This window comes from Conger conger, chromosome 4 (assembly GCF_963514075.1).
Source record: "Conger conger chromosome 4, fConCon1.1, whole genome shotgun sequence".
Taxonomy (NCBI): domain Eukaryota; kingdom Metazoa; phylum Chordata; class Actinopteri; order Anguilliformes; family Congridae; genus Conger; species Conger conger.
The window spans coordinates 35315572-35342376 of NC_083763.1; the positions used below are offsets into that span (position 1 = coordinate 35315572).

A 26805-nucleotide genomic window follows, 5' to 3' on the forward strand; every position below is an offset into this window, starting at 1 on the left:
CATGGAGATTGGCCAGACTGGTTTGAGCTGACATAATGACTACGGTAACTCAGATAACCACTCTGTACAATTGTGGTGAGCAGAAAAGCATCTCAGAATGCAGAACACCATGTCACAAAGCAAAATTTATCTCAAACTGGTTTCATTAACATGACAATGAGTTCAATGTTCTTCAGTGGCCTTCCCAGTCACCGGATCTAAATCCAATAGAACACCTTTGGGATGTGGTAGAATGGGAGATTCAAAGCATGAATGTGCAGCTGACAAATCTGGAGAAATTGTGCGATGTAATCATGTCAACATGAAGGAATATTTTCAACATCTTCCAGAATTCATGCCACAAAGAATTGAGGCTGTTTTTAGAGCTAAATTAGGCCTATCCAGTATGAGTATAGTGTTCCTAATAAAGTGCTTAGTGGGTGTGTATATATAAGAAATAAATAAATTAATGTTGTTGAGATTCACGTCCAGGATTTCCCACCTCAGACTCGATTTCGGATGGCGGCAGTGTAATAGGTCCATGGAGGCACACATCTTCTATGATAAAGTTTACCTGGTGAACCATCAACTAAAAGGAAACGCAAAGAATTTGTTCCTACATGACATTAAAATAAAGCATACTGTCATATAGTGAAGCCTGTCCTGCATGTGAATCGATGTGGAAAAAATGTTGCCAATGTTATTAGTTAGCTGGCTAGGGCAAATTATCTCTGAAAGTTATTTTCTCTTCACAAAAGTTATTTGGGATTTTCTTTTTTGAAATGCCAGAAACATGTTGAAACCATTCGCAAATATACCATTTAGGCCTACTGACTTTTGTAGATTAGCTACCATTGTAGGTAGACCGGAGCACAGTTAACGAGTGGTATATTTCTGCCGCTGGGTCAGTGCAGAATGCGGACAGTTCATGTGGTTATACACTTGCCACATAAACACAACCAGTTTTTCCACGGTCAGCCATGTTTTGTGTTTACGTTTGGCGTCGTGTAATGTTACCTGGAACGTTACCTGGGAAAGTTGGATTGGAATACAGCATTAGTTTGTCGTTTTTCTGTGGCCGTTTCACTTCTAGTTATATTACAGTTAAATTGTGTCCATGCCAAACATATCCATTCTTAGGCGACCATGCAAAAAAAAAAAAAAAGCCGCATAGTCAAACATGGCAGCCTCCACGAACTGGCTTCATGAGATTTATGTATTAATTCTATAGGAATCCATGGAACCTGTAAGCGGAAGCTGTCTCTAGTTCATAAATACGCCCATCTCGATATCTGACATTTATGCATGTACTGACGGCACAGATCGACATATTCTGAAGCTCCGTGGATGTCGTCATGCAGTTTATTGGCCATCTCCATAATAAAATGCAAATTAAATACAATGTATTGTACAATATCTCAATATCTTGAAAAGTCTGAAAACACAATGCGCATGTGCACTGAGCCTCTTTATGACTCCTGTGCCATTCATGAAATACAAAAGTACTTACTTAGGATTAGTATTTTACTGTCAATAAACTGCTTTCAGCTGTATAGCTTTACGGTTATTGCATTTAATCGTTTCACAAAACGTGTATTTTATCCCATATTAGCCTGTTCCACGTATCAACGCGTACGTTAGCTAGCTATTGCATCATCTACCATCAAATTACCCTTTTTCATTTTAATCAAAATGTAAGATTTTTCATCTTTATTTCGACTGAATATCTTTACAAAATTCCATACATTCCTAAAAAAACATCTAAGTGAAATATATATTTTCAAAAACATTTCGGAGATATAACCATTCAGGCAATCGCCTTGGAATACAATATTCCTTTTCACTCAAGATGGCGGGCGACGAGTCAGGAGTAACGCTGGGCCAGCCACATCTTTCACGACAAGATCTAAGTACATTAGTGAGTATCCATTTTCATTTTAGAGCATTTAAATGTTGTTCATGTTTTTTTGGGGCGAAACGGTTTGCTTTTGATGAGATCGGTTCCAAGAAAACTTGCGGCGAGTTAGCACATGATGCCATACCACTGCACCATGGGGACAGCGTGGGCATGGTGATTTAGTTCAATGAGACGTTCAGAATCAAATTAAATAAATGTTTGCTAGTATGAAATAGGCTATTTATTCGGGCAGTATTTATGTTAGAATACACGACTATATAACTCGTATTTATGCTCACTATCGATAGGAGTGGAATGACGCTGTAACGTTAGTTAGCCGACATTAACGTAGCTTGATGGCTAGCTAGGTGTAATCCATGTATCTGTGTGAGTATGGTTGTGAAATCTATTAGCATAATCTTGCAGAGGAATCTTTTTCAAAGGAATACATTACTACTAGCCTGGTAGCTATCTAACTCGCTATCTGGCCATGTTAAATTGTTTAGCTATCGTTTGTAGCTGGGCAAGCTACAAACAAACTTCCTCACCTAACTGATAGATAACATATAGTTGACTGGCAGTACGTGTTTCTCAGCTGTACGTTAGGTCTCCACATGTGTAGTTTATTACTCTAATATTTAATAAATCGTTTGTACTATTACACTAGAACCCTGCTGGAAAAGCAACAGGGGTGAGTGAAAATGGTCCAGCTAGTGGCCAGCATGTCGGAAACAAACGACCAAAGCCGGGCTTATCTTTTTTTTTATTTTTTTAAGCTCGTTTCCCGGTCATGCTGAGAAACGGTTCTCAAATTATGCCATTCTCTTACTTATAAAATAACTTAATTTCCCGATGTTCATGCATATACTTTACCGGTCCGGTCAGGGGGTCGGAAAGCTGTCAATATGTACTTGAATTCGAACCCAATTCTTTGATACATTTTATAGAGGCTTAAAAATACAATTATTAATAAAACAACAGAGTGACCAGCTCCTCCGATTTTCTGACACGTATTCTGTCAACGCTCCAAAACAACTTCAACTCTAAGCTCAGAATTTTCGTAATTAACTTCTGAAAACCACAGGAGAATGGCAAGTATGATATTGGAACAATCGTCTGGCAGTCGGAGGGTTTCCGGTTCGATAACGCCCCGGGTGTGTCGAGGTGTCTCTGAGCAAGACACCGAACCCACAATTACTCCTGACGAGTGGTGTGCGTGTGTGAGAGAAGCATCACTTGTACAGCGCTTTGGATAATGGTGCTATATAAACGCAGACATTTACCATTCATTACTAGGCCCATCAACCTTTCTAAGATCGATTATTCACTCCATGTAGTGACTGCATTATGAGAGGAATTAGTGTTCTTTATGAATAAAACACTGTAGGAATACTTAAAAATATTGCATTCATCACGGCTGGTGGGAACCTATCAGTAGAATTAAAAGTGTACAAATGAAATTATCCAAACGTGTATATATCATTTTCACCAAATTATATATACAGTTTGTACAGGTGCGATACCACAATGTCACCTAGCAATACGCCTTCTTTGGCATGTCGTTTTTTTTTTTACATTATTTTAATATCTTTGTCATGGTGCCTTAAATTACTTTGCAATCAGGGTTGATTTACCAGAAGCACCATCACATTACTGGTGTTATTCTCTTTTTTCTGATTAGCTGATGTTTTCAATAGAAGCGCACCAACAATCAAAACGCACCAACACAAAAATAACATTAGCTATAGTTGGGGAAAAAAATAATAAAGAAGCGGTCCCACAGCTTTGCAGTGAAATGCAGATATTGTTAGAGGACGTGGCATGGAAATTATTTCCAGTTTTAGGATTACGGTGTCCAACAAAACAAAGAAAGAACTATGGTTAAACATCACTCCAGCCCACAGAGAGTGGGAAATCATCACTTTATACATATCATTTAAAAGGAAATTTTGCAACTGTTCAATAAAGTGCAACATGCATCCTTTGTAACGCATACTTTTTTTCTTTGCATGAAAACAGTCCCATTAATGTGGTATTTTAGTAATCTTATTAGCCAACTAGAACTGTAGAACTATTGGTGTACGTATTGCTTAACAGATTGAGATGTAACTAAGAGCAACAGCTGATTTCAGAGGCTTGTGGTCATATCAGTGGTGGCGACTAGTGGAGTGAGCTGACAACTTCGGTAAGGTATAGCTTAGTGGGCCAGACCAACTTTACAAAACTACGACGTACAGAAGGTATACTTCGCTAAGAACGTTTCGGGAAATGCGCTGAAACGTTAAGGTAGAGCTTAAGGTATAACTTACAAACGTCATAGCATTAAAAGGCTTCAGGAAACGCAGCCCAGTTCTTTTCCTCCTTAGCCCAAGTAGGACGCTTCTGATGTTGTCTCTGGTTCAGAAGTGGCTTGACACTAGGAATGCGGCACTTGTAGCCAATTTCCTGGACACTGTCCACATCTGTGCGTCGTGGCTCTTGATACACTGACTCCAGCCTCAGTCCACTCCTTGTGAAGCTCCCCCTAGTTCTTGAATCAGCTTTGATTGACAATCCTCTCAAGGCTGCTGTCGTCCCTGTTGCTTGTACGCCTTTCCCAGTCAACTTTCCATGAATATGCTTTGACACAGCTCTCTGCAAACAGCCAGCCCTTTCCGCAATGACCTGCGGTTTTTTTTCTGTTGGTTTCCCGTCCTTGTGAAGAGTGTCAATGAGTGTCTTCTGGACAACTGTCAAGTCCGCAGTCTTCATCATGATTGCTCGACCAAGTATTGAGTGCATAAATGAACATACTTTTCAGAAGGTCGACATTTCTGTATTAAATACGTTATTGTAATACAGAAATGTAATATTCTCACATTTTGAGATACTGGATTTTTTATTTACATGAGCTGTGAGCTGTAAACTTATCAAGATTAAAACAAAAAAAGGCTTGAAATATTTCACTAATGAATCTAGAATATGAGTTACACTTTTTGAATTAAATTACGGAAAACCAATTAACTTTTCCACGATATTCTAATTTTGAGATGCACCTGTAGGTTTCATTTTCTTTGGTTTAACCACAGGAGGATCTAAGGATCGCTTGCTGGTATACTCCGCCATTGTTGATGTTGCGGCTGCAAGGTTTATGCTTGTCAAGCAGAGTGGCATGTTCCCCAAATATTTAAGTACTAGTCCAAAGAGAAAAGGTAGCCGGCCTGGGGGGTTCAGATGATGTCTCCTGGTCTTTTTATCTTGTCGTGCATAACCAGAAATTTGTTCAGAAAGAAAGAAGAAAATATGTAAATGATAACTCTTGAGTAAACAAGGTATTTTACAAAGCGTTGCCGAAAAGTATAATGTCTTTAATAATCTTGAACAATAACTCTAATATGACTATTTACAAATTCAACTAGTAGGTTTATATAGTCAGTCATCCATGTCAGGCTCTGTCAAGAGACACCAATGCTCTGCTAAGTTCCTGTGGAGACTGGAAAATGAAGTGAAGTCAGTTTGAATGGTTTTGTTCAGTAGGGCATGGGCTTCTTCCTCTTCTATCTCTGCACTGCCTGGAGGCTCTCTTTGAGGCTCGCATGGGACTCTCTGTGGGCCCGCCTGTGAGGCTGACCAGGGCCTGACTGGCTCTTGTGTGCGTGCGTGCGAGTTATGAACTCTTCAGGAGCAATTATGAACAGTAGTTACATGCAATTATAGCCTTTATGACTTTGTGATTTTTTTCAACTTGCCTACTTGGTAATATAACTCAGAAATTATTTAACTATTTTACTGCAGTATTCAATTTTCTATGGGGTTTGCATTCTTAACCCCCTGAAATGCCCAAAGAGTGCTGACCGGAAGTTATACCCAGCCATACATAATATTTATTTTGTTTGTCTGACTAGTAACAGATAAAATGCATAACCTATGTGCCACATGCAGACACAATGTTTCAAGTAAAACATAAAAAAATAAATAAAAAAAAATTATTATTATTTGGTTTATTGGTTGTGCCTTGTTTTTACTAGACAAAATATTTCCTAAAGATTTCTCTATTTTTTGCCTTTCCGAATCTGCTGCCGACCCATTCACTCGAGGAAATGGGTCTGCTGCAGACCCATTCACTCAAGTAAATGGTCCCTCCTAGTTTGAATAAAAGCTATGCAGACAAACAATCCAAGTTTTGATTTCTGTGTGAACAGCTTTTCAGTCAATTGAATTCAACAGACATTATTTTTTTACTGTTCTCTCCTTAGGATGTGACCACACTAACGCCTCTCTCTCCGGAAATCATTAGCAGACAGGCTACAATAAATATTGGTGAGTTGCCAGTCCTGCCTATTGCAATCAAAGCTGTTCACTTGGAATTTCACACCCTGGCCCCCGGGTCTCAAACACATTAATTGCCACTGATTTAACACCCCCTGGATTTGATATTGTTCAAATATATTGGCAGTCATTGGTCTAACACAAATTTAAGAGACCGTTGAATGCATTCTGCTTTGTCAGAGAAGCAGAAAACATTTTCATTCTGTAGTTTAAAATATAACATTTGACTTATGACCTCTGATATCCAGGTACCATTGGCCATGTGGCTCATGGGAAGTCAACAGTTGTGAAAGCCATCTCTGGGGTGCACACTGTCAGGTTCAAGAATGAGCTGGAGAGGAACATTACAATCAAGCTGGGCTACGCTAATGCAAAGGTGAGTCATTCAGGAGGGTGACATTCTCTCTCAGGCCTCATCTGTTTTAATCCCAAATAAATAATTGAGCACACCTCTGTACTTTCTTTGAATTTCAGCAGTTACTCCAGCTGCCTCTGGGTTACTCCAGAATTGCACAATGATTGGCAATTGGCTGAAATTGACTGTTTATATGCAATCAGAGACTCGTTCATCTAATCAGATTGACCTTATCCCCCTGGTTGATGTCAAAATTCACAACACCTACATTAAATTTGTGCGGATGGATTTATGTACATTACTGGCACAACAGGTTCACTGCACAGACTGATCACTAAACTGTTAATGTTAATGAAGATGAAGATAATGAAACTGTTAATTTCATGTGACAGATATTCAGCAAAATCATAGGACATTTCCATTTCAATCACATTTTATGCTGCCTATCCCTGACTAGCAACCACGTTTTGAACCACGTTGTTTTCTGCGATAAACAACAAGCTCAAGATATCTTATAAGCGTATGTCGAGGACCCGGCCCTAGGCCCCCCTGATGAGAGCTTGACGGGGGATGGGTTAGGAAGGAATGCATTGTTAACCCCTCGCACACGCCATCGAGGTGGTAGCAAGCACACCCGTAAGAGGAAAAATATGTGATTCAGAGATAATGAGCAGCCATACTTGTCAGCGGAGGAGTCTGAAGTCGGGGGATTTAGATTTAGGGTTTTAAGGAGCAAGGTTAAAGTTCTGACTGAGGCCATGCATAGAATGAGTTCCAGCATAACCTTGGAGGAGATTCAACATGCTGAGCGGGCAGTCGGGGAATATCCCAACCCTACAGGGGAGGGGCACAATGCCTGGCTAAAGCAAAAAGATAAGGAAAACGGAAGGGATGTCAATACCGAAAGAATATTAAGAGGCTTTAAGGGCCTTCCTGATTATAATCTGATAATTTATTGGATAGATTCAAAGGACTGACTGTAGAAGAGTTGGAGGATGATTTACAATCAGCTATTGGCTGGATGTCCTTTGTAGATCCCTTAAGGCGCCGCGGAGAGGGGCACCTGAAGAGTGTGTTGAGATGGTGGAGGGCACTAACTTCTGGCTTGTATGAAGTCAAAGTTTGGAGAGAGTCCAAGTAGAGATTATGACAGGGAGACAAATACCAGTGATGAATAGGTTCATTGAAAAATTACATAAGAGCTAGTGTTTTTCCACTCGTATATTGAGATGGTGGAAATTCCCAACCGGAGGGGCACATGAGATAAAGTATTGGGGAAATTTCTTTTGAGGTATGAGGAAAATGACAGTAGGACAAACAGAAGTGATGAATATGGTCATTAAAAAAAAGTTGCATAAGAGATAAATGTCTTCCAACTCGATATATTGGGGACATTTCTTATAAAAAAAAAGGTACACTCTTATACGGAAAAAGGATATATAAGGAATAAGCTTTTAGACCTTAGGATAGCATCTTAGAATTTTGCTTCAGAAGATATCTATGGGCTGTTGAAGAGAGAGCAACGCAAGACAGCTGTAGTCAAGCTGGAGTGGCGCGCTCCCTCTGCGCGCCACTCCAGGATCTGGATATGGAGAACAGAGTGATGTACGCGGTGCGGACTTAGCCCAAGAGTTGTGGCAACAGGACTGATGTCGAAAGAGCAACCCAGAACAACTATAATCAAGCTTGGGTGGTAATTCTAATCTATATTACTTGTATAAGTAGGAAAAGTAGCACATAGAAGTTCAACTTTACAAGTTTCCTTTTATTTTTATGTCTTTTATTTCTCATTAAGGTACTATATAAGGTAGAAAAATGTAGAGAAGTTTTTATAGTTTAGCTAAATATAATATTCTAGGAATAGTTTCTTTTAAACGTCCAGAAGGGGGAGCTATAGGATAAGGCTAAGGCCAAAGAGGATGGGTATTTGAGGGGTGTACCTTGACTTTTAAACATCATGGTGGAAAGGTAAATTAAAAAGAGCTAAAGGGGTATATGTAACTTGCATGTGATCAGCAAACTGAAAGATGATATGTACACTGTAATCTGTATAACTCTATTCTTTTGATTGATTATAATAAAGTATATCTTACTATAATCATATGTGATAAAGATTCTTTTAGAGGAATACATTGAATACAGGACATTGAATACCAGATTTGCATCACACCCTTCACTTCGAGACTGGGCTAGAAGTTCAGTAGAACTTACCAGGGCTCCAGAACGTTTGGAGTACTTGAGTTCGTCCCCGAGACACCTCATGGTGAGGTACTGCTCGTGGGAACGTGAGGTCTGAGCTCGGCAAGTGGTCCGTGGCTCACGACACGTACTTGACAATGCTGATTTGCTATAGTTCTGACAATACAATTTTCACGTGGAACTGTATTTGGGGCACCTTTTGTAAATCAGGGTCAAACCATGAAATAAGAGATTAAATCAACACCCATTGATCAAGGTATCAGCGTAAAGGGCATTGGACGGTGTCCCACTTTCATGTAAAGGAAATTTACAGCAGCCCATTTTATGTGCCCCTGCTGCTAATGACTTGTTTTTTGGGGGGTTTTTCTTTGCAATCTTGTTTTTCTTTGTTTTGTTTTTTTTAAAACACTGTCGAGCAGGTTACTCAAATAACATCATTTTTTTGCATTTCAATTTTATTTATTCCCACCATGTGGTGTCAGCCAAATTTGGATTTAATTTTCTTTTGCCTTAAATAGTAATTCCAAGGATTAACTGAGATGATTGTTGCAATGAATTCAGTGACTTGATGGCTTGACTTTTATTTTTTATTAATGAATTAATTTATTTCTTTATTTCTTTATTCATTTTTTTGCCCCCTTGGCTTTGGGAGTGCTGAAATACGTGTACATTATCGACCATATTAATCTGGGCCCTCCATCTGTCTGGTCACAGACACCCTTGTGTTTAATCATGCCCTGTATGTGAATGACCAGACCATGTGTGTCCTGCAGGTTTATAAGTTGGATGACCCCAGCTGCCCACGGCCAGAGTGCTACAGGTCGTGTGGCAGCAGCACGCCTGATGAGTTCCCCACTGACATCCCTGGCACCAAGGGCAACTTCAAACTGGTCCGGTAGGGGCACTGTTATTCAGTATCTAGTTTTGGCGGGAACTAAAAGTAATAATTTGGAGTCTTTCTGTGCTGCAGCTTCACTGGGCCATATTCCACAAGAACCAAATCTCAGTCTCTGCCGCCTCCCCCTAAATCTTCTGTATGCCTCACCGATTCCCCTTTCTCTCCCTTCCCTCCATTCTGCCTCCTTTTCCTTCTCATCTCTTTTTTTCTACCCATTTTCTTTTCCTCCTGATATCTTGCGCTCCCCTGATCTCCTCCTTAGGCATGTCTCCTTTGTGGACTGTCCGGGTCACGACATCCTGATGGCCACTATGTTGAACGGTGCTGCAGTTATGGATGCTGCACTGCTGCTGATTGGTGAGCTCCTTTTGAACCATGGAGACACTTTTATATTGTTTATGAATGGTCTTAGGTCTTAGGTCCTTGGGATTGGGCAAGTTGCCATTCCATTGCCATTGTTCATAGAGCTGTGTGGTGTGTTGGTCAGAGACAATGTGAGGGAAAGGTTTGTAGTTTTGTTTTGGTCAGAGTCCATGTGTGGTGTGTTCGTCAGTGACTGTGTGAGAAAGAGGTGTGTGATGTGCTGGTCAGTGCCAATGCGAGCAAGAGGTTTTTTTTGTTGTTGCTCAGTGATGGTGTGTGGTGTGTTGGCCAGTGACAGTGTGGGCCTGAGGTGTGTGGTGTGTTGCTCCGTGACAGCATGTATGTGAGACAGGTTGGGCTTTGGGTAACAGGGTGAAGAAAGCTAACCAATTCCTCCATGCCCCCTCAGCGGGGAATGAGTCGTGCCCACAGCCACAGACATCGGAGCACCTGGCAGCCATCGAGATTATGAAGCTGAAACACATCCTGATCCTGCAGAATAAGATTGACCTGGTGAAGGAGAGCCAGGCCAAGGAGCAGTATGAGCAGATCCTGGCCTTTGTACAGGGTGGGTCTTCCCGCACCATGCTCCTCCATGCTTATGCTCGAGCTCTTGTCATATTGTGTTAAATGTTATGCTTTCCCCCTCTTTTTCAACAATTTAGGATGTACAATTGTATTGATCATTGGTACTATTTACACAGGAGAGCCTAGGCATGGATCAAAAAAACCTGCCATGTCTTAGCTGCTGCTGCTGCCTATCCCACCGCAGTTATAATTGAATTAAAAGTAATAATTGATTGGAATCTTGTGAAGTGTAAGTGTATTATAAGTGTGAATAGTTGTATTATTTTGGGGGTAAGTGATGCATTCCCTCATATTTTCTCAGTCCCAGCTTATCTCAAGGCCCCCTAAAATATCCGTCCGGTCAGTGGCTGAGGATTCCCTCTTAAGTGAAGTGATTAACTTTTTTATTGTGCCACACTACTGGTTGCCCTACTAGGTCTTTCCTCTTGGGTTTTCAACGCACTTGTCCCTGGTTCTGATTTGCACTTTATTGTACATTGCTCCTGGATAAGAGCATCTGCTAAATGACTGTAATGTGTGTAATACTGTGGATATTGGCCTACCACATGTCTTCATGGATATATACAGTGCTGTGAAAGTATTTGCCTTTCTGATTTCCTCATTTTTCATCATAGAATAGTTTCAGATCTTTAGACAAGATGTAATATTACAAAAAAGAAGTGTACACATTTTTTTTAATTGCAATTTTAAAAAAAGTTTGCAAACACCAAAATCACCCCTGTGAAATTTCAGGAATGCTTTAATTCAGACAAATTCATAAGTTTGGTATGCCATGATCAAAGGAAACTCCAAAAGAAATGAGGGGGGAAAAAAGCCATTTCTGATGCTCTGGCACTTTACCTAACCACAATCCAAGCCATTATGTCTAAATGGAGAATGGTTGGAACAGTGGTGAATAATCACAAGATTGGCTGGCCTGCCAAAATTCCTCCAAGTGACAGCTACCCAGACCTGCAGGCCTCTCTAGCCTCACTATACCGGAGTTCATGACTGCAATTAACCAGGAAACCATTGCTAAACAAGTGAAACATCAATTCTCATCTCACAATTGTCGAAAAAGCACCTGGATGATTCCCTAGCATTTTGGAATAATTTTCTATACACAGATTAGTCAAAAATGGAACCGTTTGAACAATATGGGTCCCATTATGACTGGCGAAAAGCCAAATACAGAATTTCACAGTAAGAACATTGTACTGTGCCAGAACTCTTAAGGGAGAATGTCTGGTCATCTGTACATGTGTTGAAGCTGAAGCTTAATTCGATGATGCATCTCCCCCTGCAGGCACAGTGGCGGAGGGTGCTCCCATTATCCCCATCTCGGCCCAGTTGAAGTACAACATTGAGGTGGTGTGCGAGTACATTGTGAAGAAGATCCCCGTGCCCTTGAGGGACTTCACCTCTGAGCCACGGCTTATCGGTGAGGTTTTTGCTGGGTTTGTGGGTTTCAGTCCTAGGTGGAGGTCTTCATCTGTATTGCTGCAATAAAAAGGTGCTGCTGTGTAGGTTCCAGCTAATGCATTGGTTCAGCAAAATAATGGACATAACAGTGCTTTTATTGATGCTGGGGCTTGTACCTCCTTGCTAGTTGCAGGTATTGCACAGTAGTCTTTGAGTATGACTAAGTTGCTGTGATCTGAGTCCACTGTATGTATGTTGCAGTGATCCGATCATTTGATGTGAACAAGCCAGGCTGTGAGGTGGATGATCTAAAAGGTGGTGTGGCTGGCGGTAGTATCCTCAAAGGGGTGCTCAAGGTGAGCCTGTGGGCATTATATGTTCTAAATGGACTGCAAAGGGGCATCTCGTCTCAATTGTTTTTAGGATCCATGCGTTTTCCTCTGCTTGCTTCTGTGGACAATATTTACAGCTGTCAATAAAAAAATAGAGTTTAGAGTTTGAGTGGGTGGGAATGTTCTAAATGCTTCCTTTGGCATTAGTGATCATTTCTGTGTTTGTCTGAATTATTTTTATGCATTTGACTCAATCTATGCATAATTGTATTCTTGTGATTGTTTCAGTCCAGTTACCGTCTTCCTTCCTTTCCCACTTCGCAGGTGGGGCAGGAGTTAGAGGTGCGGCCAGGTATTGTGTCAAAGGACCATGAAGGGAAGCTCATGTGCAAACCCATCTTCTCCAAGATCGTCTCTCTGTTTGCTGAACACAATGACTTGCAGTATGCTGCACCTGGAGGGCTTATTGGTATGGCCTCAGGCTCTGCTTCTTGTCTGAAAAATGGTTGCGCTGTAAGATTAGATTTTATCAATTAATTCACGATAAAGTCATTTCAAGTTATTGAGAACAGCCAAGCAAATGATTTGCTTCTGCATACTAAACATGACTACGCATATATAATAAATTTAGAAATTATTCACTGCAACATGAACATTTATTTTAATGGTTCACCTTTACCTGCTGTACATGTTCCTGTCTGATTTACTAGTTCAGATTGAAAAGCCATAAGAATAATGCAGTGGAAGGAAATTGTATGCTTTTGCCATTTGGAACTTTGAAAGTCTTGATTTCTTGCAAAAGACATATTTCCAGTTTACCGGGAAGTTTTTTCCCTGACTTAGATTAGATTAGATTATTGTTGACTGCATGATAACTTTGAAATCAAAGCTTAGCCTGTCCTAATTAAAAGACAATTGGGCAGTTTGGTCACCAGTACCCTACAGCTGAAAATGCAGGAAGAGCAGCAAGAAGACGCCCCACTGGAGTGTAATTCACAAACATGTCAATAAGAAATGTCATTAAGAAAGGCACAATTACTTCTGCTCCCCCAGAAGGGTGACTGTCGAATAAAAAGACTCATTCCTACACAGTTCATCACATGAATGCTTACATTTCAATTCCAATGTACAGGGCCAAAATAATACAAATTGTCATTGTCACTTATGGACTGCACTGCATCTCCTGCTTTGCTATCTTCGGCATGTGAATAACTAGGATAGTAGAGTGATTTTAAATCAGAAGGTGGAGGCTATAATGAAACTGGTATTAAATGTCAGTTATTCACATTTGAATGTGGAAATTCCTGTAGAAACTAGCTACGTATTTGAATTTGAAATCAAATGTGATGCATCTACTGTCACCACTGGTCCCCCATGTGCCAATGTTAGGAGGTGTTAAATGCGTTCTCTCAAACTTGGGTTGCTTTACGTCAGCTGTGTGTGAGGTTTGGGTGTTCTGTAGATGCATTTGAGACTTGAATGTGTCATTCTGCTGCAGGTGTGGGGACGAAGATTGACCCAACCCTGTGCCGGGCAGACCGCATGGTGGGGCAGGTGCTGGGAGCAGTGGGAGCGCTACCAGAGATTTTCACTGAGCTGGAGATCTCTTACTTTCTCCTGCGGAGGCTTCTGGGAGTGCGCACCGAGGGCGACAAGAAGGCAGCCAAGGTGGGCAGTACTGGAAAAATGGTTTCATTTACAGTGCTGTATAGGATACTACATGGCTAATTATTTGAACTGGAGGTTCTTTTTTGATTGATTAAATTGCAAACTGACTGGTGAAATCACATTTGTCCCATTTGCTGAGAGTATGGAAACCTGCATACCTAAAAACCAGCATCCACTGTTGGTCCATTTCATCCATTCATCTGTAGAGCCCAATTATTTCCAAAGGAATTTTCTCACCTGCATTTCATATCTCAGCACTAAACCATTAAAGAAGGCCAAGAAATTAGGGTTGGTTTGTTTTTGTTTTTTTAGTTGGAATTCGATTTGGTTTGGTTTTTGTCTTTTTAAATTTGTATATAAATGTTAAAAACTAACTTAAAAAAATAGCTTTATAACTTTTCAAAGGTTCCAATGTTGTGACTGCGTATTACAGCAAATCACCTGCATAAATTTTCAATCTAGTATCCTCCAAAATATTTATTGGATGTTTGGATGAACTGAAATTGAATATATGCAGTACCGTGCAAAGGTTTTCGGCAGGTGTGGAAAAATTGCTGTAAAGAAAGAATGCTTTCAAAAATAGAAATAGTTTATTTTTTATCAATTAACAGAAGGAAAAGTGAGTGAACAGAAGAAAAATCAATATTTGGTGTGACCACCCTCAAACCAGCATCAATTCTTCTAGGTACCCTTGCACAAAGTCAGGAATTTTGTAGGCATATAGTCAGGTGTGTGATTAACCAATTACAGTAAATCCTCAAATTGTGTCCGGGATTCTATTTGAAGCCGGGCCTCGGATACAGTGGGAGCAATAATTATTTGATCCCTTGCTGATTTTGTTGGTTTGCCCGTTTACAAAGAATGGAACTGTGTAGAATTTTAATCATAGGTACATTTTAACATTGAGAGACAGAATATCACACAATAATCCACAATAACAACATCATTTAAATTTTTATAAATTTATTATCGTATTTTTGCATGAAATAAGTATTTGATCCCCTACAATAGCAATAATTCTGGCTCCCGCAGACCAGTTAGTTTTCCATTGAGAAGCACTCCTGATCTCAACTCATTACCAAAAACACCTGTGTCAACTCGTTAAATCGTTATGTAGCTGTATAAAAGACACCTGTCCACACAATCAGATTCCAATGTTTCCACCATGGCCAAGACAAAGGAGCTGTCTAAGGACATCAGGGACAAAATTGTAGACCTGCACAAGGCTTGGATGGGCTACAAGAAAATAAGCAAGCTGCTTGGTGAGAAGTTAACAACTGTTGGAACAATTATTAGAAAATGGAAGAAACACAAAGTCACTGCCAATCTCCCTCGGTCTGGGGCTCCAGGCAAGATCTCAATGATCTCAATGATCATGAGAAAGGTCAGTACTAGACAGGAGGAGCTTGTTAATGACCTGAAGGAAGTTGGGACCACAGTCATGAAGAGAACCATCAGTAACACTACACCGTGAAGGATTAAAATCCTGCTGTGCGCGCAAGGTTCCTCTGCTGAAGAAGGCACATGTACAGGCCCGTCTGAAGTTTGCCAAAGAACACCTGGATGCTCCAGAGGAGGCTTGGGAGAAGATGATGTGGTCAGATGAGACCAAAATAGAGCTATTTGGAATCAACTCAAAGGATTAAGGACTCGTGTTTGGAGGAAGAGAAGAGAAATGCTGAGTACAACCCCAAGAACACCATCCCCACTGGGAAGCATGGAGGTGGAAACCTTATGCTTTGGGGGTGTTTCTCAGCTAAGGGGACAGGACGACTTCACCGTATCGAGGGGAGGATGAATGGGGCCGAGAAATTTTGGGCGACGACCTCCTTCCCTCAGTGAGAGCACTGAAAATGGGTTGTGGATGGATCTTCCAACATAACAATGACCCAAAACATATGGCCAAGGCGACAAAGGAGTGGCTCAAAAAGAAGCATATTAAGGTCCTGGAGTGGCCTAGCCAGTCTCCAGACCTAAATCCCATCGAAAATCTGTGGAGGGAGCTGAAGCTTCGAGTTGCCAAGCGACAGCCTCAGAACCTTAAGGATTTGGAGAGGATCTGCAAAGAGGAGTGGACCAAAATCCCTCCCAAGATCTGTGCAAACCTGGTGAAAAACTACAACAAATGTCTGACCTCTGTGCTTGCCAACAAAGGTTTCTCCACCAAGTATTAAGTCCTATTGTTCTATGGATCAAATACTTATTTCATGTGAAAATATGATATAAAATTTATATGATGTTATTGTGGATTATTTTGTGATATTCTGTCTCTCAATGTTAAAATGTACCTATGATTAAAATTCTACACAGTTCCATTCTTTGTAAGTGGGCAAACCTACAAAATCAGCTCCCACTGTAATAGCCGGGGGCGTGGTCGATTTGGACAAATAAAGGCCGGCCCCCAAATACAAGCCGGGGTAAGTAATATTGCCTACCAGTAGAGCTATCAGTCCATGAGCACTAGAAGACATTATTTCGATTTAACTCAATGAAATAAGAGCTCTTCTTAATATTTTTTATTGTTGGTTGGTTTAATACTGTTGCCAATGAAAAGTCGTTGTCCTACACCATGGGTCTCCAGCACATTGCTCTCAAGCTACCAGTCGCTTGCCGCCCCCTTCTGAGTAGCTTGCCAAAGGCTGAAGCAGTATATATTTAAACACAATTGTTGCCGCAAGGCATTCCAGCCTAAGAATTTAATGAAATGTAAATCAGGCAAAATTAAAAATTAACTCAATTTAGGCTACTTGGCTACGCAATAAGGTTTCCATGTATTTACAGCACAGTGCACGTTCAATGAATGAATGAAAGCGGCTGCCTTGACTCGCAATAAACAGACGGGTGGAAATCCCGGCACTCTTTCAACTACATAAAACATAACAGTGAACCATCAAATACCCCCCAGATTTCAGTGCCCATCAGTCTCAACATTTAGCAATAGAATCAAACAGTCCAAAAGTAAATTAAATCCCAAACCAAAGCGAAAATTTTTTGATAGCCTACCGGTATGCTGCTCCAAACGAAACGCATGTCACAATAAAACGCACTTTAGGAAAAAAAGATCCTTAATTTGCTGTTATCTACGCTAATTTGTTATTGTTCTTGAAGGCGTGTCTGGCAAGTTGGTATTTTATGAAGACGCATCTGTTTTGGCTTTCATTAATGGTTTAGCTACTCAAGTTGCGTTTCTGAACGGTTACAGGAAGTGTTGAACTGTGTTGGCCCACTTTAAGTGTAGCCTTTTACTTTATTTCTAAGAATAAAATTCTACAACAGAAGCCTAATAAGAAATAAAGGCCTGCCTTGAATACAGGCCTGCCCCAAATAAAGGCCTGTGCTTTGTGCAGCCTAAGTAAATAAATTTGAGGATTTACGGTATACCAAACAGGAACTAATGATCATCAATTCAATATGTAGGATGAAATACAGAAACGGCTGTGTAGGAGGGTTAAATCTGGGTGAGGAACAGCCAAACTGCTTCCACGCTGAAGACAGTTTAATGTCAGAAGTCATACACCATGGCAAGACTGAGCACAGCAACAAGACACAAGGTAGTTATACTGCTTCAGTAAAGTCTGTCCCAGGCAGAAATTTCTAGACTGACAGGGGTTTCCAGATGTGCTTTCCAAGCTCTGTTGAAGAGGCACAAAGAAACAGGCAACGTTGAGGACCGTAGACGCAGTGGTTGGCCACGGAAAAATAGTGCAGCAGATAAGACACATCATGCTTCCTTCCCTTTGCAATCGGAAGATGTCCAGCAGTGCCATCAGCTCAGAATTGGCCGAAACCAGTGGGACCCAGGTACCACCCATCTACTGTGCGGAGAAGTCTGGTCAGAAGTGGTCTTCATGGAAGAATTGTGGCCAAAATGCCATACCTCTGACGTGGAAACAAGGCCAAGCAACTCAACTATGCACGAAAACAAAGGAACTGGGGTGCAGAAAAATGACAGCAGGTTCTCTGGACTGATGTGAAATATTTGGCTGTCGCAGAAGGCAGTTAATTCGCCGAAGGGCTGGAGAGCGGTACAAGAATGAGTGTCTGCAGGCAACAGTGAAGCCCCAATCATACAGCCAATGTCTATGAACTATCTTGAGCGTAAAGAAGAACAAGGAGTCCTTGAAGTGATGGTATGGCCCCCACAGAGCCCTGATCTCAACATCAAGTCTGCCTGGGATTACATGAAAGACAAAAGCATTTCTCCTGTGGCTAGTTCTCCCAAGATGTTTGGAACAACCTGCCGGTTTCCTTCAAAAACTGTGTGCAAGTATACCTAGAAGAATTGATGCTGTTTTGAAGGCAAAGGGTGGTCACACCAACTATTGATTTGATTTAGATTTTTCTTCTGTTCATTCACTTCTTCTCTTCATGCATTTTGTTAATTGAAACTACTAACATTTCTATTTTTGAAAGCATTCTTATTTTACCGCATTTTCCCACCTGCCTAAAACTTTTCCACAGTACTGTAGTGTTTAGAATTTGGATTTCATGGTTGCATTGTTAAACTGCATTAAATCATTTTAATCTTGTTTTTTTTAACAAGATCCTCTTTGTGTTGTATCCAGGTGCAGAAACTGTCTAAAAACGAGGTTCTGATGGTCAATATTGGCTCTCTGTCCACGGGTGGACGAGTCAGCGCGGTGAAGGCCGATCTGGCCAAGATCGTTTTGACCAGCCCTGTGTGCACAGAGGTGGGCGAGAAGATTGCGCTGAGTCGCAGAGTGGAGAAACACTGGCGGTGAGTAATGCTCCTCCTCCTAAAATCTCTCCCCATTTCTATACTTCTCCAACACTTTCTATTTTTCACCCAAAATTACAATCAACCCTACAATACAGTTCTGTATTCTGTAATTTACTTGTAGTTACATATGCAGATAAACTGCATGATGCACATGGCAGATTGCTTTAAAGCCTTCTGTAAATCTGTGTGTTATGGCAAGTACAGTCTGGTTTGACGTTTTTTTTTATTACCTCACCACTTTTGTGTTGCTTTTTATTTTCCTTATGTTACCCCGTTCAGTGTTATGGGTCTTAAGTCAACGTAAACTGAACTTTTTATTCATATAAAATTTTAATGTCGCCTCAGGGAAATTCGTTTTCTAGCTAGTAAAAGGGATTCCTTGGAAACCCCCCAAAGGAAGTCCTCCATTTAGACGTAGGCATCGCAAAATACATGTTTTGCTGAAAAACACAAAGCTTTTTTGGCATAAAATCTAGATCTTTTTTGCCAAACTGTAAGTCTCAGCGCGCGTATTGGAAATGCTACGCAGCCGAAAAAATCCTGGGATTTATGCGACCCTAACAAACTATACACTGTTGGAAACGTAATGTCATTCGCTAAAATGTTTCTCCATCATCAATACCACTTCAACTTCAATACCATAACCCTAGCCGGCTGTACAGTGAGCAGAACTTGGACTGTTGTTTTTTTGTTTTTTTCCATCACTGTTAGTGGCCTATACAAAACGGAGATAACTTCATTCCTATGTACAAATACTTTTGTCGAAGTACTCAACCGCAAACCGGGCAACATGGATATTCCATCAATGTTTATCCAAGTCATCACGTTTCTAGAATTAGAAAATGCATTTGGTTTGCTGGACCCTTGCTGTGATAAGGACACTGACGTTACCTTATTTCTTGTAGTACGTGGATTTCCAAAAGGCAGAGAAGGCAAAGTCCCTCCACACTTGTTTTGCCACCCACATTACAATAAAGGACTGTTGTTGCTAAAGCAATGGCATCATGGAATAGGTTATACAAATGGAGTTGTGAGTTTTAATGTTTTCAAATGGTATATCTTGTTACCACAGTGATTGAATATTGCACCGTGAAACAATTAGTGAATGCAAAAAAAAAAAAAACCCCACCAGGTCTGGGCCAGTGAGACTTCCAGGGTTCAGTTCTGGAAAATGGTCTTGTCAGCTCGACAGATTAACTTGTATCAGAGTGATGGCAAGAGCTAATTATGGAGGAGAGAAGCAACTCCCCAAGATTCAAAGCAAGTTATGGCTTGGGCATGTATGGCTGCCGAAGGTACTGGCTCACTTATCTTCATTGATGATATAACCACTGTAGTAGCAAAATTAATTCTGAAGTGTATAGATGCATCCTGTCTGCTGTAGTTCAAGCAGAAAATGAATTGGCTGGCAGTTCATTGTACAGTAGGACAATAACCCCAAACAGACTGCTAAAGCAACAAAGCAGATTTTCAAAGCTAAAAAAATTAATTGTCAAGTCTTTAGTGGCTAGATCTGATCTGAATTGAGCATGTCTTTCATATCCTGAAGAGAAAACGTTAGCCCCCAAAACAAGCATGAGCTAAAGAAAGCTGCAATTCAGGTCTGGCATAGCATCCCCAGAGAAGACACCCAGCGACTTCAAGCAGTCATTGTATGCAAAGGATGTGCAACAAAATACTACACGACTACTTTCATTTACATAGAATTTCTGTCCCGAACATTATGGTGCCCTGAAATGGGAGGACTATGCATAAACAGTGCTGTAATTTCTACATGGTAAAAACAAAATGTATAAAAAATTGTTTTATTACAAATCTCAAATTGTGGAGTACAGAGGCAAATAAGTAATGGGTCTTTGTCCCAAACGTTATGGAGTGCACTCTGTCATGTTGGTTGTGCAAGAAATCAGAGATTCCGCTCTTTACAATGTTTGAGGTCACGTGTTTATTGTGGCTGTTGGGGGCTGGATTACCATCAGAACTATGTTGTTGATGTTGGGGAGTTTTAAATCTGAATTAGTATGCATATTAATGTTATACCCTGAGGACTTTTATTCTCACCTGTATAACAATGATTGCTCTGACCACTATGGATAGTTTATGGACCTTTTATTGTAGTAGACAGTATCACAACAACACGTCTCTGAATTACCCAGCATACCTGGCGCGCAGCTACGGTAGGTAGTAAAAGACAAACCAAACCAAATACACCACAATTAAAACTGCATTGGGCCGTGTTCATTCTCAATATGTTGATTATAGTGTAATTACAGTTCTGTCTTTTGGAAAATATAGATTAGTAAGCCATGTTTTAATTGCGTGCTGATAACTGATATTATTGGTACATGTGAATCTGTCTGAAAATAAACTGGAATATAATCTGTAAACCATTAGAATGTCACCATTCACAAAATCTTGCAAACTGAAGCCAGCCATCCCCCACCCTACAAAAAAAAGACACACAAACATCAATGTTTCATCAATAAATCATGAAAATGGGGGTATATTATGCTCATCTACCTTAGACTAATGTGACATGATATTCCGATTGTGCGGCAGTACAACTGGCAATTAACTTTTCCAAAAACAAATAAGCCAGCCTTATTTTTAATTTTTTTGCAGTGTTTTAATTCATTATATTTTAATTAAAAGAAATGTAGCAGTTTGTAAGTGATTAATGAAAAGACTTGTTCTAAGTTTTTAGAAACAAAACAAAACATCATTGTAGTTTTAGATTTTCTTGACGGGACCTTATCCTCAAATCAATCTAATTTTATTTCTATAGTGCTTTTAACAAGGGGGCTTTGGCACAAAGCAGCATTACAGACAACTGGCCCCCTAGGGCAACAATGGCATGGAAAAACTCCCAGGCTAATAGGAAGAAACCTTCAACCTTCAGTTCAGAACCTGACTCAGTGGGGGAACAGTGCTGTTCTTGGGCTGGAGCTCTGGGCCAGGAGGGAGATACTCAAGAAAATTTGGGCTAGAGCTCCGGAAGTTGACTGGCAACCAGTGAAGTGAAGCTAACACTGGGCTGATCTGCTCAAATCTCTTTGTTCTAGTGAGCATACAAGCTGCTACATTTTGATTTAGCTGATGCCCTTTCAGAGAGGAATTTGCACATCCAGGCAAAATACCATTGTAGTAATCTAATCTTGAGGTAACAAAAGCATGGGCTAGCTTTTCTGCATCATGTAAGGAAAGTTTTTTCCAATTGTTTTAAATATTCCTCAAATGAAAAGCAAGAGATGTTTTCAATATGTGTATCAAGTGCAAGATCTGGATCACAAGTAACACCAACATCTTTGATGACAGCACTTGAAGTTCCGTCAATGTTAGGCATATCGTCAGATCATTTGCATTTCATGGACTTGGGCCCCACTGCCATTATCTCTGTTTTATCAGAGTTCAACAAGAGTAAGTTGTGGGCCATCCATTTGTTTATGTCTAAGACGAGCCTCTATCTTTGACAGCTGGACAACTTAGTCAGGATTGACTGATAGATCCAACTGGGTGTCATCTGCATAGCGGTGGAAGATAATGCCATGTTTGTGAATAGCGTGTCCCAGGGGAAGCATATACAGTACTGTGCAAAAGTTTTAGGCAGGTGTGTAAAAATGCTGTAAAGTAAGAATGCTTTAAAAAAATACAATTGTTAATAGTTTTTTTTTATCAGTTAACAAAATGCAAAGTGAATGAACATAAGAGAAATCAATATTTGGTGTGACCACCCTTTGTCTTCAAACCAGCATCAATTCTTCTAGGTACCCTTGCACAAAGTCAGGAATTTTGTAGGCATATAGTCAGGTGTGTGATTAACCAATTATACCAAACAGGAACTAATGATCATCAATTTAATATGTAGGTTGAAACACAGAAATGGCTGTGTAGGAGGGTTAAATCTGGGTGCGGAACAGCCAGTCAGAAGTCTTACACCATGGTAAAACCTGACAAGGTAGTTGCACTGCATCAGCAAGGTCTCTCCCAGACAGAAATTTCAAGGCAGACAGGGGTTTCCAGATGTGCTGTCCAAGCTCTTGAAGAAATGCAAAGAAACGGGCAACGTTGAGGACCATAGATGCAGTAGTCGGCCAAGGAAACTTAGTGCAGCTGATGAAAGACACATCATGCTTACTTCCCTTTGCAATCGGAAGATGTCCAGCGGTGCCATCAGCTCAGAATTGGCAGAAACCAGTGGGACCCAGGTACACCCATCTACTGTATGGAGAAGTCTGGTCGGAAGTGGTCTTCATGGAAGAATTGCGACCAAAAAGCCATGCCTCTGACGTGGAAACAAGGCCAAGCAACTCAACTACGCACGAAAACACAGGAACTAGGGTGCAGAAAAATGGCAGCAGGTTCTCTGGCTGTTGCAGAAGGCAGTTCGTTCGCCGAAGAGCTGGAGAGCGGTACAAGAATGAGTGCCTGCAGGCGACAGTGAAGCATGGTGGAGGTTCCTTGCAAGTTTGGGGCTGCATTTCTGCAAATGGAGTTGGGGATTTGGTCAGAATTAATGGTCTCCTCAATGCAGAGAAGTACAGGCAGATCCATCATGCAATACCATCAGGGAGGCATCTGATTGGCCCCAAATTTATTCTGCTGCAGGACAAGGACCCCAATCATACAGCCAATGTCATTAAGATCTATCTTGAGCGTAAAGAAGAACAAGGAGTCCTTGAAGTCATGGTATGGCCCCCACAGAGCCCTGATCTCAACATCGAGTCTGCCTGGGATTACATGAAAGACAGAAGCATTTGAGACTGCCTAAATCCACAGTTCTCCTGTGGCTAGTTCTCCAAGATGTTTGGAACAACATACCTGCCGGGTTCCTTCAAAAACTGTGTGCAAGTATACCTAGAAGAATTGATGCCTAGAAGAATTGCACACCAGCTATTGATTTGATTTCGATTTTTCTTCTGTTCATTCACTTCTTCTTCTGAGGTGATCAACTGTGTCGAATGCTGCACTTAAATCTAGAAGACTGAGTACAGAGATATAGCTACTGTTGGAAGCAAAGAGTGTGCCTCCGCCTGACGCACTGTCATGGAACATATTTTTAGTATTCGAGCATTCGGTACCTCCCACACTTAATTGTTTATTCGGATATCCGTGCACATCCCTAATCCAATTATCATTGTAAACCAATTGGATCATGCAGTGCTCCTCAGTTAATGTGCACAACCTAATTCGATAGCACTGACTCATCCAACTGGTCAGCACAGCTCGATCCTATTCTGTCGTGCTGAGCAACCCATGATATATATATATATATATATCTCATATATCTCTGAATATCCGTCACTATAACCAGGAAGTTCTTTGTAGAGGGATTCACAATAATGAATAAAAAAAGACGGTGGAGAAAACAATTTTACTCACAATGAAATTGCAAACTGGGCTTGTTTTTAAGGCATATAAAATGTTGTATTGTATTTTTATAAACTTTTTATAAAATTTTACTTTGTAAAACAAACTTTAATGTTTGTTTGACTTGTCAGGACAACAAACTGGCGCTAAAGATTAAGCTACAGTATTTCCCGCAGTGCTTTCTAGTTAAGGCGGGACTAAAAAAATGCATATCGATTAAAAAAGAAAAATGAGAAATAAGAAATCCAACTGCCAGGTGACATCGGTGACATCGAACAGCGGCATTTGCCGGTTTGAAATAACGATTGAATTCATAACGCAATGTTAGCAAATTGGACCAACATCAAGATGAGTGAATTAATAATCATAACTCAATTAAATACCAGCCTAACCTGTATAATATTTTGGTAGTTAAGGTCTCATGCCTTTGCGAAACCATGACTTTTGCGCATGTGTTTTTCAACATTTCAGACTACCATTTGAGTAGGAAAATTCATCTTCACCCGCCCCTGTTCAGCCACCCACCACAACAACAATATGATATTGATATTGTACAATAAAACAAACGGGGAGCCCTTCTAGGGCTCTTCTAGCCTGTGGGCGGCACGGATGGTGCAGTGGGTAGCACTGCCGCCTCACAGCAAGGAGGTCCTGGGTTCGAATCCCCGTCGGCCGGGGCCTCTCTGTGCGGAGTTTGCATGTTCTCCCCGTGTCTGCGTGGGTTTCCTCCGGGTACTCCGGTTTCCTCCCACAGTCCAAAGACATGCATGTTAGGCTGATTGGAGAGTCTAAATTGGCCGTAGGTATGAGTGTGTGAGTGAATGGTGTGTGTGCCCTGTGATGGACTGGCAACCTGTCTGGAGTGTATTCCTGCCTTTCGCCCAATGTATGCTGGGATAGGCTCCAGCCCCCCTGCGACCCTGTTCAGGATAAGCGGGTTCAGATAATGGATGGATGGATGGATGGATGGATGGGAGCCCTTCTACAGAGAGGGACATTGGCTTCAGTTCACCAATAGCCTACTAGATAGTCAGCGGTTCATAGCATTGTCCTTTCAGAAGCAGTTGGGTCAGGACTGTTCATCCCACCCCCTTCTCACTTAAACTGAATTGCAAGCCTTGTATATTTATATATAGTTATATATAGATATTGTTGTACTTGGGGGTATTCTATTTCACAAGTTGATGTATTCTTCCAATTGTATCTGTATGGTCACGCTAGGACTCGGAACTGTACTTTCCTCTCGGGTCCTCTTCACACTTGTCCCTGTCTTTGATCTGCACTTCACTGTATGTTGCTCTGGATAAGAATGTCTGCTAAATGCTTTGTAATGTAATGTGTTTGGCCGGCTACGCATTAGACTGCTTATGACAACCAGCTGGATTTTCTTTCCACTCTCACTCGAAGAAGCACATACAAAGAAATCATTTTGAGTGATGATCTGGTACACTCAGTTCACTTCAAACCAATATTTTCAAACAAATCTTTATTCACCTACTGCCCAATTTGCATCTGTTAATGGCAGCAGAGTTCACACAAAATTGTATAAGGGCTGTTTCAAAGTGTATACAGGGAGATTTGTTATAGTGTTGAATTTAAACATTTTTTATTAATATACTGCAATAACATATTTAATGTTTTTAAGCCTCTGTGAAAATTCCATGAACTAACCAGCTAACTAGCTTGTAATCGCGCATCACTTCCTGCTTTCAAAGTGCGTCTCATTAGGTGCTGTCTAAGCACCTCTGAACACACCTTTAAAGGACAGTAACTAATTGGGCAACGTGGCATCAAGGTTACTGCCTTTGGTTTGAGACGCAGCCAGTATTTGTATTGAATGGTCCACGGCTAGAAAACTCTGCCTCCACAGATGTAGCCTGGAACATGAAGAGAATGTCAAAGAGCTGTTGTGATATTTTAACAAAATTAAAACGAATGTATTTTCGAAAATAAAGGCACTGGTGTATGCTGATAATAATAAAGCAAACTTAATACTTTAAACCATTAATAGGCCTAATTATTAAACATCAATTCTACTAGGCTGTTCTTGCAGCAGACTGTTGTGGTGACTGACGTATCTGCATTTGAATTTCGGTGGCTCTGACATGGTGCAGAATTGGATTTGATCGAACCGCGCTTACCAGTTGAATCAGTCGGAACTTTTCAATTCAGCTGCTCAGCGCTACCAAATTGGTTTGCACACAAAAACTGAGCAGCGCTGTGTGATGCGATTGGGATGAATTAAAAGGCTTACCATACACCATGGCCATGTAAATTCTAAATGCAAGAAGACTTTTAGTGGGAAATACTACTGAGTGATGAAACAGGTGGGCATTTGTTGAGGATTGAAAGTCCAGGCCTGTCCCTAATTGGCTGTTTGTTTTTCTCTCTGCAGTCTGATTGGTTGGGGCCAGATCCGGAGAGGTGTGACCATTACACCCACAGTGGATGATGACTAATGGGTTGCAGGAATGTGATGACTGTGATTCACCCGCCCAACCCATACACCTGTGTCACACCTGTGGAGCTCAGTTGGGTGGGGGTGGGGACTGTGGGGCAAGTTCTCATTTTAAAATCAGTACTTTCTTCCATCACAGGAGTTGCCTAATTTTACATCAGAGGAACAGTGTGGGGAACATAGGATGTTTTGATAGTACATCATTGCCAACCTCTGTCAAAGAAAACTAATAAAGAATTTTTGGACAGAAA

The 26805-nt window shown here is 40.8% G+C and overlaps 1 protein-coding gene across 1 annotated transcript; it reads left to right on the forward strand.

Annotated features, from left to right (window-relative positions):
• The first annotated feature begins 1712 nt into the window (after positions 1-1712).
• eif2s3 (eukaryotic translation initiation factor 2, subunit 3 gamma) lies at positions 1713-26805 on the forward strand. The gene is made up of 12 exons (XM_061239949.1): positions 1713-1897; positions 6112-6175; positions 6433-6560; positions 9512-9633; positions 9899-9993; positions 10409-10567; positions 11873-12007; positions 12250-12344; positions 12645-12789; positions 13819-13988; positions 18554-18726; positions 26492-26805. The coding sequence occupies exons 1-12, from the start codon at positions 1829-1831 to the stop codon at positions 26553-26555; spliced, it is 1419 nt and encodes a 472-aa protein (XP_061095933.1). The 5' UTR covers positions 1713-1828; the 3' UTR covers positions 26556-26805.